At 40.8% G+C, this 18118-nt stretch overlaps 1 protein-coding gene across 1 annotated transcript; it reads right to left on the reverse strand.

Moving 5' to 3' along the window:
- Window positions 1-8621: 8621 nt before the first annotated feature.
- Window positions 8622-11827, reverse strand: LOC147934819 (uncharacterized). The gene is made up of 8 exons (XM_087472812.1): window positions 11435-11827; window positions 10928-11368; window positions 10481-10640; window positions 10088-10282; window positions 9411-9895; window positions 9196-9299; window positions 8940-9023; window positions 8622-8829 (listed from the first exon to the last, which is right to left on the reverse strand). The coding sequence occupies exons 1-8, from the start codon at window positions 11825-11827 to the stop codon at window positions 8622-8624; spliced, it is 2070 nt and encodes a 689-aa protein (XP_087328938.1).
- Between the last annotated feature and the right edge of the window lie 6291 nt (window positions 11828-18118).

Consider the following 18118-nt stretch of genomic DNA (forward strand, 5'->3'; position numbering starts at 1 on the left):
TGGATTGTCAGAGTTAAGTAAAATCTGGCTTGAGGATGTACCATTCAAATACAAGTAGCATGAGTAGATGGAAAGAACAGTCAATACCCATGTAGGAAAACAATAGAGGTCAACTTATAACTCAGCAAAAAATGGAAGGTTGTTTGTAATTAAGAGGGAGAAGCACTTACGCCCAACTTTCCGTGGGTTAACATGGGTTGCAATGACCACAACTGTTTCATCTTTTAGGGGCAAAAGTTTGGCATGGGCATCGACCGTAAGTTCACCCCAAAAAGATATATATACGTTGTCACCACTACAACAGAGCACAGAAATGGATAACAGTTACAGACATAGAAAGAGAAGAGAAGAAATGAAGTGTAGGATGGAAAAATATTTGAAACCAAAGCAATACCTTTCTAAAATGCAAGTCAGTATTAGATTGACAGTTGACTTTGAAAGGTTGTTCTGGTCTTTCTTTTCAGAGGTTCGAGACGAAGATATTTGGCCAACAACATCTGGTGGGTGGGAAAATGTAGATATGAATCATACACTGCAAAAGAAAGTGAAAGCTAAGAGACCAGGGAAACTAAGAGTGCAAAATATGTTGTCACCTGGAAGCTCTTCACCCTAGTCTACCATGTCAAGCAAGTCAGAAAAAGTAGAGAATCTAAAATAATCAAAACCAATAGAGCATTGTTGTTTATTGACATTATCTAAAAACGTTTTCTCCATGAAAACAATTCTCCACTTGTGGTTGGTGCGACGATACCGGTTGGAGGATGCGAGAACATCGAAGTCATTGATGATGAACAACTAGCCTTTCACCAATTGATCTTTAAACTTAACCAGGCGATTAGGAAGGACTGAAGCTTGTATAGCAGAACCCTGAAACAGATGTGAAAGAAAGAGTTAAAATGGAGCTTATTAACGGGAAACATGGACAATAGTAGGGATAACAGACATTCTCATCTAGAAGGAGACATTCAAGGCTTAGTAAGATATTATTGCTTCGAAAGTCTCGAACTTCCCAAATATGAATGATCCAAACAACAATTCTATTGTGACAATTGTTGTGTGTTTTGTTGGAGATTGAATCTAGGGTAGAGTAGGGAGCAAGTGTTTTAGGTTTACCCATGGTGTAACAGAGAAGGTTGTTGTCGTGAAATGTTGTTATTAAAAAAGAAACTTAAAGCAATGTTTTAGGGAGAGAAATCAGGGATTATAATCAAATGCTAATGACCATTAAATCATAGGCGTTTGGTATTTTATTACGTTATCAAACGGAGCAAAACGTAAGAGGGATCTCATGATTTTCTATTAATGGGATTCTGAGATCTCCGTAAAAGATTGTAATAAGTAATACAAACAACCGAATGGTAGTAATGCTTCATATTATTCTAATTTATGGGGAGGATATTAGCAAATTTTTGAAAAAGAAATTCCAAAATATGTATGGTTCGGAACTTAACACATATTTTAAAACAAAATTCAGAAACTTGATTTCAAGCTTTTTGAAAACGTTGATGCATACAAATTAATGTTACGTACGTTTGAAATAGGTGGTGGGTCTCTAATGGATTAGAATATTATGGTCCACAGGAGAAGTTGACCAAATAAACCAAAGTTTAGGAGAATTGTAGGAAAAAACCATAGGGGGAACATTCGAAAAATTTGTGATTAACAATTAAAATAATCCAAAACAAAAGTTCGGAGAGAAATGAGGTAGAAAGAAACTTGACATAAAACATTCTACTGAAAAGGTGAATCAAATAAAATCACACATTACTTTCAACATGCTAACTAAAGAATTTATATCAGAACACAAATAGGCTTACTTCCCTTCTCTATCATCTTCCCAGTCTGCATGGCCGAGATCACGAGACTCCTCGAAATCGGTATAACTGGCTCAAACACCAACTTCCCTCCTGGACGCTCAAACTCAACTCTACCCTAATGACAATCAAGATGAACCATATGACGATGCAACCAATCCATCCCCAAGATAACATTATACAGCTCCACTGGGCTGATAAGCAAATCCGCTGGCCACGACTCCCCTGCGATCTGAATAACAACTCTTCTTGCCCGTCCAATGACTCTCAGAAACTTGCCTCCCGCAACTCTAACAACGCTCGCTCGCTCCCTGGGATCCCCTCTGATATTAGCGCTCTCTCCGCACTCCAGAGTAATGAAGCTATGAGTAGCTTCATAATCAAATATAATGTGGGACCTAAACCCGCCAACAACCAAGGTCCCTGCACAAAGCTCATGTGCTAAGAAACTAACACTTAATCACAGGCAAAACTTAAAATATGTAGCTACTGAAATTCACAAAGTCTGGGTACCATAAATTATACATGTGATTGCCCCGACACTTTTTCCACCTGTCTCAACCATCATGTACACCCATGGCGCCTGCTCAATCCGTGCCACCTGCTGCACTTCCAGATGCACCACATGTTGTACTGCTACCACTGCCATCTGGTGCAACTTGGGACACTTGGGCTTGATGTGCACATTCTTCCTACAATGATAACATACACGAACCACTAACTGAGTCGTCGTCAGGGCACTCCTCTGGGGACAGCTAGTCACCTTGTGGTCCATACTACCACAACCAAAACACTCGGCACCACTTCGCCTCTACGTAACTTCCCACTTCCTCTTGGTTCCCTGTGCAGGCTTGCCGCCCTTGTTAGAACCTCCATGATGCTGAGCCTTCCTAGGCTGAACTGCTGGACTAACCGTCACTGACTGTGCCCAGATGTCCTCCTCGATCTGTATTGCAATCTCAACCAGCTCTGCACGCGCAGCATAGCTCCGCCCTCTACAATGGACCTGAAATCCTCACGAAGGGCCCTCATAAACCTCTTGATCTGAGCCTCCTCGGACTCCATCGCCCGACCCCCATACATCAGAAGTCTACTGAACTCCACATCCAGCTCCCACACTGACCGGTTCCCCTAAGATAACTGTAGGAACTGCACCTCAAATTGGTCTAATGCCCCTCTAGGAAACTACTTGCGGTTGAACTCCTCCACGAAGTCAGCCCAAGTCATCTCCCTCTGCACCCTCCTAGCAGCCACTAATCTCCAGCACAAGTGAGCATCGCCAATCATGTTGTGGACCCCTATGTACACCCAAAACTCCTAAGGACATCTGGGAGACTGCAAGTTACGTTCCACTCTCGCCCTTGACGCATCTGCAGTACCGATGTTGCTCATCTCTCTCAGCCTACTGACATAACGAGAATGAGTTCCTAAATCCGCAGCCACCGGCTGCTGCACCTCTGCCGCCACTGGCAGTATACCTGAGCTTGAGTCGGTACCACTCCCGCTGGGCCTCGGCCATTACCACGTCCACAACCACGTCCTCGTCTATGACCACGTCCGCGTCAACGACCACGTCTGCATCCCCGACCAACAACAGTTCCCTCTCTAACCATCTGCACTACCATGAACAGAAGGCTAAGCAAGTAGACTCAACAGGATAAAAACAAAACTCACCGTGGAATCACACTGTAGGCTCGAAGAGGATGTTCTAGGACTCCATGCCACACAAAATTGACTAATTCACATAATCAATAAAGGCATGCAAATCCACAACATCAACAACAGAAACCTAGTTAACCCAAACCTAGAACCGTAAGGGCTATGATACCAAACTGAAACGACCCACCTCATTTTAAAAAAAATAATAATTAACCAATTAACTAACGGTTCCGTACCCACTAGCCATCTAACCACAAGCAACCAAACGGAGGAAAATAACCAACATATACCATTAAACTAATAATCAATAACCAATAATTAAATAACCAATACCAATATTAATTCAACCATGTCATAAAACATAACATCAGCAACCTAGCAATGCTCTACTGACTCAACTCTAGCAACTTAACAGAAACCAGATAACACATCAATGAGCCACTAGGACATCCTCCTTTTCATCGCCAGGAATCCACGTTCACACTTTGTCTTTACCTGCACCACATCACGTATGAGATGCGTGAGTATTTTATAAACACTCAGTGAGGCAATCCTCCCATCTACTGGGCTATACATACAAGCAATTGAGATATCTCTAACCATTAAACAACAATCAATAACCAAAAAACAAACCAGAACAACTGCATCGACCAAGACAGACCCATGCATCGACCAAACCCGACCCATGCATCGACCGACACTAACTAGGGTTGCATCGACCGACACAAGCTTGTATCGACCAATACAAGGTTCACCTACATCGACCGACACTAACACTGCATCAACCAACGCATGCTCGACATTGCACCAAATCCCTAATTGCATCGATCGACGTCTCCACATGGCATCAACCGATGCTCCTAGGTCAAATCGTGTTGTCCTCGCATTGAATCGACCGACACACAAATTCCATCGAGCGATGCACATGCCAAGCATCATTTTTACCCAAAGCTTCTCGCCAAATCCCGTCCCTAAACCACCAAAACACATAAACCAATGCCACAAGAAGCTTCCCAAAGCCTCTTGCGACTCAACAACACTCTAACAAGCAAAATAAACACATAAACAGGCAAATCAGAGAAAACTCAAAGTTTGATAAGCCATGGTCATACATTCACCTTTGCCAAGAAGATTCTGAACCTCAAACAAGAAGATCTACGCTCCTATGAAGCTCCTACAACGATCCCAGCTACAGATGTCTGTAGGAACAGCCTCAAATCTCCCAAAACTCTCAAAAACACTCAAGAAATTTTTTCACTCTTTCTTTTTCTCCAGAAACGGCCAAAATCGGCCAAACCCTCGAGTCCCTCTTTTTATACACGATTTCAGGGTGTTCTTAACCCTTAAACGCAACGTTTAACTTAAAATTGTTCGTGAAACCAACTTTGCATCGATCGACACCACCATTGCATCGATCGATGCACATCCTAAACCAGGATTCCGGTTCGCGGATGTTCCACCAATGCACAAATTTCTGACATTAATCAGCTGTATGTTAATAATAAGTTACTTCAATCAAGCTGTATGTTGTTCTCATAGAAATAGAATCCAATCCCTTTGCTTTGAGGTTGGCTAGTATTTGGTTATTTTAAATTGTTTTGATCAGTGTCGTGCTTAGGTTCATATAGGCTAGGGCAAATTAAAAAAAATAGCATTTGTTATTAAAAACTGTTAAAAGTAATATATATATATATATATATATATATATATATATATATATATATATACTCTATATAAATAGAAATTATTTATCTTTTTGATACATTGAGTATAGCTTACATTAAATTCTATGTAAATATAAACTATAGGTGTAATTGTTTATATATGGCAGCAAATTAGTCATTTTTTGGTTCTTCGAAATATTGAATAGATATTAAGAAAATAATAAGCAAAACTTATGAAAAATATGAACAAAACAGAAGTAAATATATTTATGTGTGTGTTTTTATAACACATAAAATAGACTCTCATATCATACCATACTATTGTTTTTCAGCTATTTGAAAAAAAAAAGGAAAAAAATAAATATAAATTGCAAGTGCATATAAAATTAAGTGAATCTACTCTTTTCTTTTGTGCACCCTAAGTGAATCTACTCAATTTTGTTTTTATTTTTTGTTCTTTAATTTGCTAGTCCCATCTAACTACTGCTTATAGACAATTAACCAATTCCTACTATAAAGTATGGGATTTAAGATTTTAATCTCTTGGATAACATATATTGTATCAGTTGTATTATGCAATTAATAAAACTTTATTTGAGGGTTTCAAAACTCATATTATGATTCAATGCTTCACAATTCTGGACTGGTAGGGAGATGGTCTCTTTTTAGATCCACCATTTGGATATGTAATTTTCACTGGTAAACGTTTCAATCTTAACAAAGTCAAGTTGATAATTAGATTTGAGCATTGGTCAGTATTTCTTTGGCATGAATTGGAAGCAAATAAATGTAGTATTTTTGAAAATGCAGGTATGGTGACTTGCTTCATGCAGGTAGCTTTACGATTCTGCAATAAGTTACAGTGCTTTTGTGAAGAGGGATATCTAACCGAGAATGATTTAGCTAGAGCATGTCTACTTGAAAACAAAGATGACGATGGTTCAAGGATGGGTTCATGTAATGATCCTTTTGCAAACGATGATACTGATTTAGAAAATAATATAAGACATGTGGGTGAAGCAAGTAACCAAACTAGACGCCTCTGTGCCATTTGTTTGATGCTCCAAGTGATTGCTTTTTCTTCCCATGTGGCCAGTGCGTCTCATGTTATGAATGCGGAACAAAGTAAGTTTTTTTCCCACGAATAATTGATATTATACAACTTCACATATCAAAACTACTTGATTGCAAAATGGTATTTACTTAATGTGTTTACTGTATTGGGAATGATCTGAAATATTAACCTAATGAATGTGTAGGATGGCAGAAGCTGATGGGAGTTGTCCAATATGTCGAAGGAATATGAAGAAAGTAAAGCGAATCTATATAGTGTAAGATGAGTCAGTATATAAATCTCTCTAACCTGATGTTGAATCTATAGAGCAATTAATACTAAATTATCATGTGATCTTGACAATGCTCATTTCTTTCTCTGCATGATTATTTCATTTTGACCCATGATCATGTTTTTGATTACACCACTTGTTAAAACTTAAAACTACCATAGGTTTAGGCAAATATAGTGAATCATTGTTTGTTGACTATAACATTCTGAAATGGGTCGAAGCCTCTAAATGGTAAGCCGAGTTGGAATATGCATTACAGTGGGATTGAACCGTACAAATCTATCTCCCCTCCAACACACAAACTTCTCCAATGCACAAATTTCTGACATTAATCATCTGTATGTTAATAATAAATTACTTCAATTAAGCTGTATGTTGTTCTCATAATAATAGAATCCAATCCCTTTGCCTTAAGTGTGGCTAGTATTTGGTTTATTCTAAAATTGTTTTGATCAGTGCCGTGCTTAGGTTCATATAGGCTTAGGGCGAATTAAAAAAAATGGCATTTGTTATTAAAAAATGTGAAAAGTAATATATATATATATATATACTCTATGTAAATATAAATTATTTAATTTTTTGATATATTGAGTATAATTTACATTAAATTCTATGTAAATATAAACTATAGGTGTAATTATTTATATATGGCAGCAAATTAGTTATTTTTTGGTTCTTTGAAATGTTGAATAGATATTAAGAAAATAAAAACCAAAACATATTAAAAATATGAACAAAACATAAGTAAATATATTTATGTGTGTATTTTTATAACAAATAAAATAGACTCTCATATCATACCATACTATTGTTTTTCAGCTATTAGAAAAAAAAAAGAAAAAAATAAATATAAATTGCATATGCATATAAAATTAAGTGAATCTACTGTTTTTTTTTGTGTACCCTAAGTGAATCTACTCAATTTTGTTTTTGTTTTTGGTTCTTCAATTTGCTAGTCCCATCTTACTACTGTTTATCGACAATTAATAATTTCCTACTAAATTATGGGTTTTAAGAGTTTAATCGCTTGGATAACATATCTTGTATCAGCTGTATTATGCAATTAATAAAACATTATTTGAGGGTTTCAAAACTCGTTTTATGATTCAATGCTTCACAATTCTGGACTGGGAGGGAGATGGTCCCTTTTTAGATCTATCAAATCGTCTCAAATATTAGTTGGGATAATAATTTGAATGAAAATTGAATTAAAACATTATCCATCAAATTGATTTAATCCATTAATTGTTTTAGTTGTTTCTTAATTTGAATTTCAATCAATTAAAATTAAATTATCATTAAAATTAATAATAATTCATTAACTGAGAGAAATACAATAAATTGTGTGATAACAAATATAAGTCAGATATTATATTTTAATTGAAATTGTGAAATAACGCTATTTTTAGAAAAAATGTATAATTTTGCTTTAGGGAATAATTTCTAACTTAAGTTATTTAAAAAAATTTGGTGATTTTTTATAATGGTGATTTCTATAGTGTACGTAAAATTTTAAAAATACCCTTTAAAAAAGAGAGTAAAAATGAAAATGTTCAAAAACTGTATTTTTAAAAAAGACAGACCAAAAAAAATATTTTTAACAACTTCTCAAATTTTATCGTCCATGTTGTTATTTTTGAAAAATAAAGAGTGAAATATAAGGATTTCCAGTTTTTTTTTGGTAAGGTAAAGGGGGAAAAGGACCCCCTTCAATTTATTCAAATAACAAAAGTAAATTACACTCTAACATCATGTGGTCTAGTAGTGCCACAAGCATCAGCAAAGGCAATCTGAGCCACAGAATAGGTTGAACATCAAAAATATGAATTCCTAAAGGTAAAGAAAACGCATAGTTAGATAACCCATCGGCAAGAGGGTTAGCTTCCCGATACACATGACAAATACGGACTATCCAGTCCCTCGAAAGAAAGCCATAGCACAACCGTGCTCGGAAAGATAGCGGATGTTGATCACTTATCCCTTTCTGTAAGAACCCCACCACAATCTCAGAGTCTATTTCCAACACCAGACGCGTGATTCCCCATTCCCAAGCAATAACCAACCCATAATAGACCCCCCCCATAACTCCGCTAATAGCGCCGAACAATGTTCAATGCAAAACCACCCTTCCAAACACCTCATGTATCTCGCAACACTCCACCGGCTGATGTGAGGCCCGGGTTCCACTGTGAAGCACCATCTGTATTTAACTTAACCCAGCCCTCCATCGGCGGAACCCACCCAGTTTGGCGTGATTCTCGAGCTACAACTGGTGGTTTCAGCACACACTGCTCATGAGCACGGACCACTTCCTCTGCAAGCTCCTTCACAAAACGTAAACGGTCCCTACACTTGTTTCAAACCAAACACATTGCCACACCGCCATTTCCAGCCCCACCATACAGCCATCAAAAACCGTGTCTCCCAAGGTACATGATTCAAATCTCCACCCTCACCAAGTTTCACATAGATCCATTCCAACAACGTTTGTGAAAAGAAAGCTCTTACTCTTCGTGGTGACACTAGTCTTTGCCAAACCCCTGCCATTACAGGGCATTCCCCAAGTACTTGGACGATTGTCTCTTCACCACTCTTACAAACCTAACACAACCCCGTGTCACTCATATGACGGCGATAGCGCTCTGCATTCGTAATTAAAACTTGATGAACTACAAACCAGAGAAAACATTGCACTCTTTCTGGCGCTATAACCTTCCAGACACGACAATAGAGTCTCTCCATCCACTGTATTGGAGAGTCGTCCCGTGATAAAAGAGAGTAAGCCGACTTAACAGTGAATTTCCCTTATGGTGGTCCTGCCCACGACAGCCAATCAGAACCTCTAGTCACATTGTCCACTACAACAATCCCAAGTTGCAGTCGTAAAAAGTGAGAGACAAAGGGCTGGATTCTGGCCAAGTCCCAACCCAACCCATCCTGCCAGAGTTCACAAATATGAACGTCCTCCTCCCTAGGTGGTAGCACTGTAATGCATTGATAAGGAATGGTCTGCTTTCCAGCCATGTGTCCTTCCAAAATTGAATCATCCTCCCATTTCCTAGCACCCATCGCAAACCGGGTATAACGATATCCCGCAACCCCACTCCCACTCTGTGCCAAGTAGGAGACCAAGTGCCTTTGACCTTCAACCACGCCGAATCTTTAACGTGACCAACCTTATATTTACTATGCAAGATGTGTGCCCAGAGACTATGATTATCATTAAGAAGCTGCCATCCAACTTTAGCCACCAATGACTTATTCATTGATCTCGCTGATCTGATTCCTAAACCACCCTCCATATTTGGTTGATAGACCTGATCCCAAACAAGAAGATCTTGCTTCCGTTTCTCCGTTGTACTCCCCCAAAGAAAATCACGGCAGATCTTACCTAGACTGTCTACTGTCAAAGCTGCAAGTATAATTGTGCTCATTGAATGTATGGGGATAGATAACAAAACCGACTTCGTCAAGGTCAACCTCCCTGCAAAGCTGAGAAACCGACCCTTCGACCCTGACAATCTCAAACCCACACGCTGGAAAACCTCACCAAACATGTCTTTATTCATCCTCTTATGTAAAACTAGCACCCCCAAATACTTACCTAAATCATTGGTGGATTGAATACCACTCTCGTCACTAATCCTCCAAGCCAAATCACGATGAACATTATCAGAGAAAAAGATTTTTGATTTCTCCAATCTCACCTTTTGCCCCGACGATACACAGAACCTCTCTAGTACCTTCCTAATCACTTTCACTTGTGCCACTGAAGCTTCCGCAAACAAGATGAGGTCATCTGCAAAGAACATATGTGATATTTTGGGTCCGCCCCGAGACAAGCTAATCGGCTTCCACTCTTTCAAAGAAATCGAAGTCTCAATCAGGTAACATAACCTTTCCAAGCACAAAAAAAAAGGTATGGGGACAAGGGATCGCCCTGCCTCAACCTTGTTGTCGGCTTAAATGAAGTGGTTCTCTCTCCATTCCACAGGACAGTCATCGACGGTCCCTGGACACACTGCATGATCCAGCAAATCCACTCCACTAGTAATCCCGCGATGACAAGTGAATCTTGTAAGAAATCCCACCGAATACGCTTTCTCCAAGTCCAACTTTAGCAACATCCATCCCTTACACCCTTTCTTGCGTCTCATCTAATGGACAACCTCTTGTACGATGATAACATTATATGTACTTAATCTGCCTAGAATAAAACTTGATTGGACAGGCCCTATCAATAATGGCATCACCTGTTATAACCGCATAACCATGGTTTTTGTAATGGTCTTAAACAACACGCTGCATAAACTGATCGGACGAAATTGTGTGATCCTTTCAGGTTTAAGCATCTTAGCAATCAAAACCGCGAAAGCATCACTCGTATTTGTAGGCAAGGAGCTAGATGCAAAAAACTCCAACACAAATTGAGTCACACTATTACCAACAACATCCCAGCAATGTTGATAAACCCTGGATGGAAACCATCAGGTTCAGAAGATTTAAATTGGCCCATTCTCCGCAATGCAAGCTCAACATCCAAAGCCACAAAGGGCTTACTTAAGGCCACCAACTCACTCCTTGGCAAACTAGGGTAACCAAACTGCGGTAAACTCGCGACTATGGGATCAACATCCTCTAACAAGTACAATCGTTGATAATACGCCACAACCAAACTCTCCAAAGCCTTAGAATCGGTTATCCAATGCCCTTGATAATCTTTCAATCTTTCAATCATGTTCCTTTTTCTCTGGATAATAGTTGTTGTGTGAAAATAATGAGTGTTCCTATCCCCCAAAGCTATATTCTTTTCCCTTGCCTTCTCAAACCATATCATTTTTTCCTGTTCAAGTACTACATCTAGCTCTTTAATCAGAGCCTCTTCCTACTCCAACAAAGCAGTCTGTCTCAGTTCCAGCTCATGTTGAATAAATTTAATATATGAGACAACCTTCTCCTTACGGGCATGAACGCCCCTGAAAACATCCTTGTTCCATCTCTTCAAACGCTCTCGCAGTCTGTTAAGGGATTCCGCAGTTGCAATCTCCCCATTCCATGATTGCGTTAGCAACTCCCAAAAGCTATAATGCTTCAACCAGGCAGCCTCAAACCTGAACGGACGCCTCTTTGGATCTCCTCTATCCTCAGGAGCCAACTGAACATAAATGGGAGCATGGTCAGAAGATAGGAACGACAAGTGAGTCACAACTGCTTCATGCCATTTTAAGCGCGCATGAGGACAGCACAAAAACTCGGTCGACTCTTGTGGCCACAAACGTTCTCTCCACACGCTCTCGTTGCCAAGTAAAACGATTACCCAAAATCCTGTGTCAGTTAGAGACATCTCACTGTACCATTCCCCAAACGCCAGTGAGTTCGGTGAGAGCCTCCCATTACACCTGTCTGATCATCTAGGAGGAGGATTGTGTTCGACTATCAACGGCCCATCTAACCCCTGAATCACCATTTTTAACTGACCCCACAGCCAACTTCGCCGGCTCACTATATGTGCAACATAGACCGCAATCAAATGGACTACCTTTGTTCCATTCGTCACCGAAACATGTATAAATTGATCCGATGATGCCTCAACCACTACATCCCCAACACTCGGCCTCCAGAGTAGCCATAAGCCTCCACTCTGACCAATAGCGTCAACTCCGAAAGAGTTGTCAAACCCCAAACCGCGACGAATACGTTCTGCATTCACTCCATTGACGTGCGTCCCAAAGACAGCCAATATATTTGTAATGAATTTCTTCATCATATAAAGGATTTCTTAACGAAAATTGGGTTTATTAGCCCTCCGGCAATTCCAAAACAAACAATTCATCCTTGATAGCCAATTAAAGCTCCCAATAACCGAGGACGACCATTAAACCACATTACTCTCTGCCCTCTCCACTGGCGGTTCTTGTTGCATAATAGCCTCCTATTGCACAACAATATTCTCCAGCGGGATCCTCTCCTCCATCGTCATTCTACTCGTTCAGACATCCGCAGCAGACGAGAATTCCCGGTTACCCACAAATACACCATCGGGTCGACCCCAAGGCCTATTCTCGATCCGAAGGCGCTTCCCAGACTCTGACATTTTCACGCCCCCTACGAGGCCAAAAACCAAAACCAATGGTGGGCTTATTTGAATTGGGTTTCCGCTGTTTGGACCCATTATTCCCATTGAGCCTAATCCCCAAACCTTTCTTCCCATTCAACAACTCACGCGGTCGATTAGGCCCCTTAGCCACAAACACCGAAACCTCACCTCCATTTCCTTGGACCACACTCTTGCCTTTACCATGATTATCCACCACATCCATATTTTCCTTTTTTCCCCCAAAGATATAATACCACCTTCTCTAACTGCCTCAGCTTCCATATGCGCATCTAACCCACCAAATTTGTTAGAAATTGCAATATTCTCCGAGATCTCCTGCAGATTCCTATTCCAAATCTGTTTCTGGTCGAGCAACATTCACGAAAGTCACATTTCCTTATTTGGTTGAACGCCTACCCAGAAGTCGAACTTTGATAAACCCGTCACCCAGCTGCAAATTCGCCCGCGGAGCAACTAGAGCCGGTGCCGGAGGCCTATCTGCAACCATATCCCGCGCCACCATCGGACATGCCTGCACCAAGTGGCCATATAGCCCACAAATGGAAAAAATATTCTGAAAACCCTCATACGCCAAAAAATACCGCTCTCCATTCACGAGAATTCTCCCCTTCAAAGGTTTTGAGAGATCAACTTCCACACAAACTCGCGCAAAACGGGCCCTTTCAAAATTTAGAGTATTTGATTCAACTCTAATTGGACGGACTAATCCCTGTGTTATCCCCATGAGAATAAGTCGATGATAGAAATTGATTGGAATATTCGATATTCAAACCCACACCAGCGTCGTAACAATTTCATCCCTTAACGGATCAAACTCTAGCGATCAGGCTTGCACCACTAAGTGACTTCGAAACACTCGCCAAAGACCACCCATTATCGCTGCTAAATACTCCTCCTCCATGTCAAACCGAATCATAAAAAACTGACGAGGGAGATCCAGCACCGACATCCCCCCTTTCGGCTTCCACAACTCCCGAAGCTTCCTATTAAGCATCGTGATCAAAACGTTGCATCCTAACACCTTCACAATAATACACTTCTTCCACAAACCGTTCATAGCCTCTAGCACTTTCTTCTCAATAATAACCTCTCGTTCACCTTCCTCCCCATTTGGAAAAGTCAGATGCACCCTGTCAATGACAAACGCGTCTTCCACCACACTTTCCGATTGAAGTCTACCCCAAACACCACTGCCGACCACCTTGCGAAGCCAAGGACTAATCCCATCCGGAGGCCGATCCTTCTCACCAATATCAGTCATAGTTGCATCCTCACCGCCCGACCCTAGAATCGCTTATTGAAACGAATAAATTACCTTAAAAGTTTGTATTTGAAACAAATTAAATATGTATGGACTTGTTATATAAGGATTTTCATTAGCAAACTCTTTTGTTGACCAAAAAAAAGACATCACTGAACTTTTGGAACGTTACTAACTCGAACAAAAACCAAACCGATTAACAAAATGTAAACTTGATTTGTATAGTGTACGTAAATATTTATGTCCAAGTTGTTATTTTTGTAAAACGATTTAATGATTTCGATTAGCGAACTTTTTTGTTGACAAATAAAGTTTAGGGATTGGAACACTCTCTCATGAGGTGACTTTTAAGGCGATAAGCTTCTTAACCCTAATTGCCACCGTCGGCCGGTGACAAGAATTGTTCTAAATGCCTTTCTCGACCACTAATCCCAGGAACCTCACAGTTCGCTCGAATCTCTGCGATTGCTGGGATCCCCTCTCCGAAAGCAGACGAAGGTAGTCCGCTCATCCTCGTGGACTCTGACACGAATGGGTCCTCTGATTAGCTACCTATCGGGCTCCAACATCTATGTCAGGTGCTGCTGGTTTAGTTGATTCGGCCGCCTCTGTAGATCAGATCTATTCAGATCTGAAATCTCCTCTTGCTTCCCAAGATGAAACTTCTCCGCCTGCGAACACTTCGGCTCTTGAGGCTGTTTCCTTCGGCGGTATCTCCAAGGAAAAGATCGTAAACACCGATGCTAACCCTCTAGACAAAACTGTGTCAGCTACTTCTACGAGAAGGTTTTGCCATCTCTGGATAAAAAGTGGTACAGTCTCCTCAAAGATGATTTGGAGGAAATTAGTACACCATCACAGCATATCACTAGCGTCCCCTTTGTGCTCATCCCGGATGAAAATATTGAGGTGGTGAAGGATGAGTTCAAGGAATTCGTATTTGCTCAGTTCCATGGAAACTATCCCGAAATGGGTAAGGTAATCGGTGTGGTGAATGCATTGTGGGCTAGAACGGGACCGCATATCTTTGTGCACAACATAGGTCCGGGTGCTTTTCTGCTACGAGTGTCAAACCAAAGAACCAGAGCTATTCTCCTAAGCCGACATATGTGGAACATAGCAGGGTTTTCCATGTTTGTTTCTCCATGGTCACCTGAATTGATCCTGATGCACCGAATATAACCTCAGCCGCGATTAAAGCTGAATTTTGGGGAGTTCCATATTTACTCTTTAATAAGCAGAGCCTTAGCTGGCTTGCGACAGCGGTAGGGAAGCCAATGGCATTGGCTCCTGAAACAGAGAGGAAGGAAACATTTGAGGTTGCAAAGGTGTTGGTTCGAGTTGACCTCACAAAGGACCTGCCGTCCAAGCTCATCATGGGGTTATCTACTGGACGTGAATTTAAGGTATTTGTTACTTATCCTTGGCTACCTCCGCGATGCCAGGAATGTAATGCGTATGGTCATGATCGAAGTCGATGAAAATTGTGGCTCCAGGTGCCCCTCATGAACAGAAGCAGGATAAATCATTCTCGGAGTCGACCTAGAATTAACAGAAGGTCTTGTCAAGGTCGTTCTCCTGCAGCAGTGTGGAGAGTTAAAGAAGGGCCTAAAGTAGATGCAGTTATTATGACCACTCCGACGGAGCCAGGGAATGCGCGTATACAAGTTCCTTTGGGCACAGAGGGGGAGGTGATAACTCCCACGGTGAGTGATGGGGGAACTACATAGGAGGACAAGTCTAATACAGCGGTCATCATTATTGGGACAACGATAGTTTCTGCGAAAGGCCAGGAAATTATGAATCATGTTACTGTGGCAGAGGCCACATGCACTACTAATAGCTCTATACACGATGCAGAGGATAATGGAGCTCCTTTTATTCTGGTTTCGCGCCAGAAGAGTGGTAGTAAGGCCACATTATCCAACTAATACAACATTATATATGTTTTTTTTGTGGAATGTAAGAGGTTTGAATAGTACCACACATCATGACTTATCAAAGGATTGGATTAACATCCATAAACCACTTTTTGGAGTGTTTATAGAAACGCATGTACAAGCAATAAATGCAAGAAGATTAGCAAGAGTGATTCCTGCAGGATGGAAGCTTTTGGAAATTTTGAGTACCATTCCACAGCACCAGTTGTGTTGGTATGGGATCCATCAGTTAACTTGGTGGTCTATAAAGTATCGGTGTAGATGATAACATGCGGTATCTCTATACCATCACATAATATTAATTTCTCGGTTACTTTTACTTATGCTTATAACTTACCAGAGGAAAGACAACTGCTTTGGGAGGAACTGGGTTGGTTAAACGATAATGCTCCGGTAGCAGTCATCGGTGGGCTGTGGCAGGAGACTTCAATCAGATTTTGAGACTTTCGCATCACTCCGAGCACCTCTCTAAAAATATTGACTCATTGGGAATGGATGACTTCAACTTGGCTATGCAGAATGCTGATCTATTTGAAGCTCAAGCGAAAGGTCTCACCTATACTTGTTGGAACAATTAAAAGGATAGCCCTGCATCTAAGAAGATCGACCATGCTTTCATAAACCAACCTTGGGCTCAAGCATTTCCTGACTCTTTTGCAGATTTTCTAGCACCTTTGCAATCAAACCATTCATCTTGTGTTTTCCATATGCCATCTATCAAACGGGAGGTTAGGAAGCCGTTTAAATTTTTTACCAATGGTGTAGCACACCAAGATTACCACGAGTCAGTTGGACAAGCATGGAACACTCAAGCAATTCAGGTAACCTATCAATTCAAGCTTGTAAGGTCTCTCAAGAAGTTGAAACCAGTGCTTAGGGGTTTAAATAAGCAGCACTTCAGCGGAATTACGACAAGGGTTAAAGCCCAAGTAGAAAAGGTCGCAAGTTTGCACCGGATCATTCAAAATCTAACCCGGAAACACCAAGCTAGGGAGCATTGGAAATTCCTTAAGTCAGCAGAGGAAAAATTGTTTCGCCAGAAATCACGAGCTACCTGGATGAATCTTGGTGACAGGATCAAAACTTTCTTTCACAAGTCTGACTCCCAGAGAGCCGCGAGGAACCATATTCACTTTCTAAAGAGACTCGAATGATAGGAAGCTCGTTGATCCAATGGATATCAAATAACATGCCGCAGATTACTTTCAGGGTATAATAGGATGCACAATGATGCCAGTCTCTCCTATCTCAATTCCCGAGATACAAGATTTGCTCGCCTTCATATGTAATGAATCTCAAAGACAAGAGCTACAGAAAATGGTCTCAGTAGAAGAAATCAAGTGCGCTGTCTTTGCAATGCCGCGTGATAAGAGCCCTGGACCGGATTGATTCTCTATGGAGCTACCGAGCATCCTGGGACCCTATAGGGACGAATGTTATCTATGCAGTGCAGGAATTCTTCAGGAATGGTGGACTGTTAAGGGATTTCAACAACACGGCTATCACTTTTACTCCAAAGCAACCTGAAGCTTGTAAACTGGGCGACTACAGGCCGATAAGCTGCTGCAATCTGACATATAAAATCATTTCCAAGATCATCGCAAACAGATTGAAGCCACTTCTCCAGGATTGCATAAGTCCAAACCAAGCTGCTTTCTTAAAAGGGCGAAGCTTAGGAGAGAACGTGCTATTGGTGTCCGAGCTAATCAGGGATTACCAAAAAGAAACTTGTAGTAAGAGTTGCCTGCTCAAGGTGGACATAAGGAAAGCGTTTGACACGGTGTGTTGGAATTTTGTGTTGAATGTGTTAGAAGCCCAAAACTTCCCGACTATTTTTTGTACTTGGGTAAAGGAATGCATCTCTTCACCAATATTCTCTATTTTAATCAATGGTGAACTCGCGGGTTTCTTTCTAGGGGAAAAAAGACTTCGTCAAGGCGACCCTCTCTCTCCATATTTGTTCATTATGGTTATGGAGGTGCTATCTAAACTGCTTGAACAGGCCGCAGAGCAAGGACATATTCAGCTTCACCCTCTTGTGCCTCTCCAGTGGTAACTCATCTCTTATTTGTTGATGACTTGCTGGTATTCTCTGACGGAGCGAGACACTCTTTAACTGGAATTGCTGAAACAATGAAAACATTCAAGAGCAGAGGTTCAAGTGGATTAGACGTCAATCCTGATAAGTCGGAAATTTTCTTTGGGGGATATGCAGAGGTTCAAGTGGCAGTTCTTAGCGCCTTGCAAGGTATTAAAGTTGGTGTATTCCCCACTCCCTCTTAATCTGGCGAGAATATCTATTGCTACAATGCAACC

Source organism: Camelina sativa, chromosome 11 (assembly GCF_030686135.1).
Source record: "Camelina sativa cultivar CO46 ecotype springtype chromosome 11, ASM3068613v1".
NCBI classification, from domain to species: Eukaryota; Viridiplantae; Streptophyta; class Magnoliopsida; order Brassicales; family Brassicaceae; genus Camelina; species Camelina sativa.

Coding starts and splice junctions, on each gene's coding strand:
- LOC147934819 (XM_087472812.1), bottom strand. CDS start 11,827: ATGTCTCTAACTGACACAGGATTTTGGGTAATCGTTTTACTTGGCAAC. Junction 9,896..10,087: donor TCAATCCACCAATGATTTAG/GTAAGTATTTGG, acceptor TTATACTTGCAG/CTTTGACAGTAGACAGTCTA. Junction 8,830..8,939: donor ATGGATCTATGTGAAACTTG/GTGAGGGTGGAG, acceptor AAACAAGTGTAG/GGACCGTTTACGTTTTGTGA.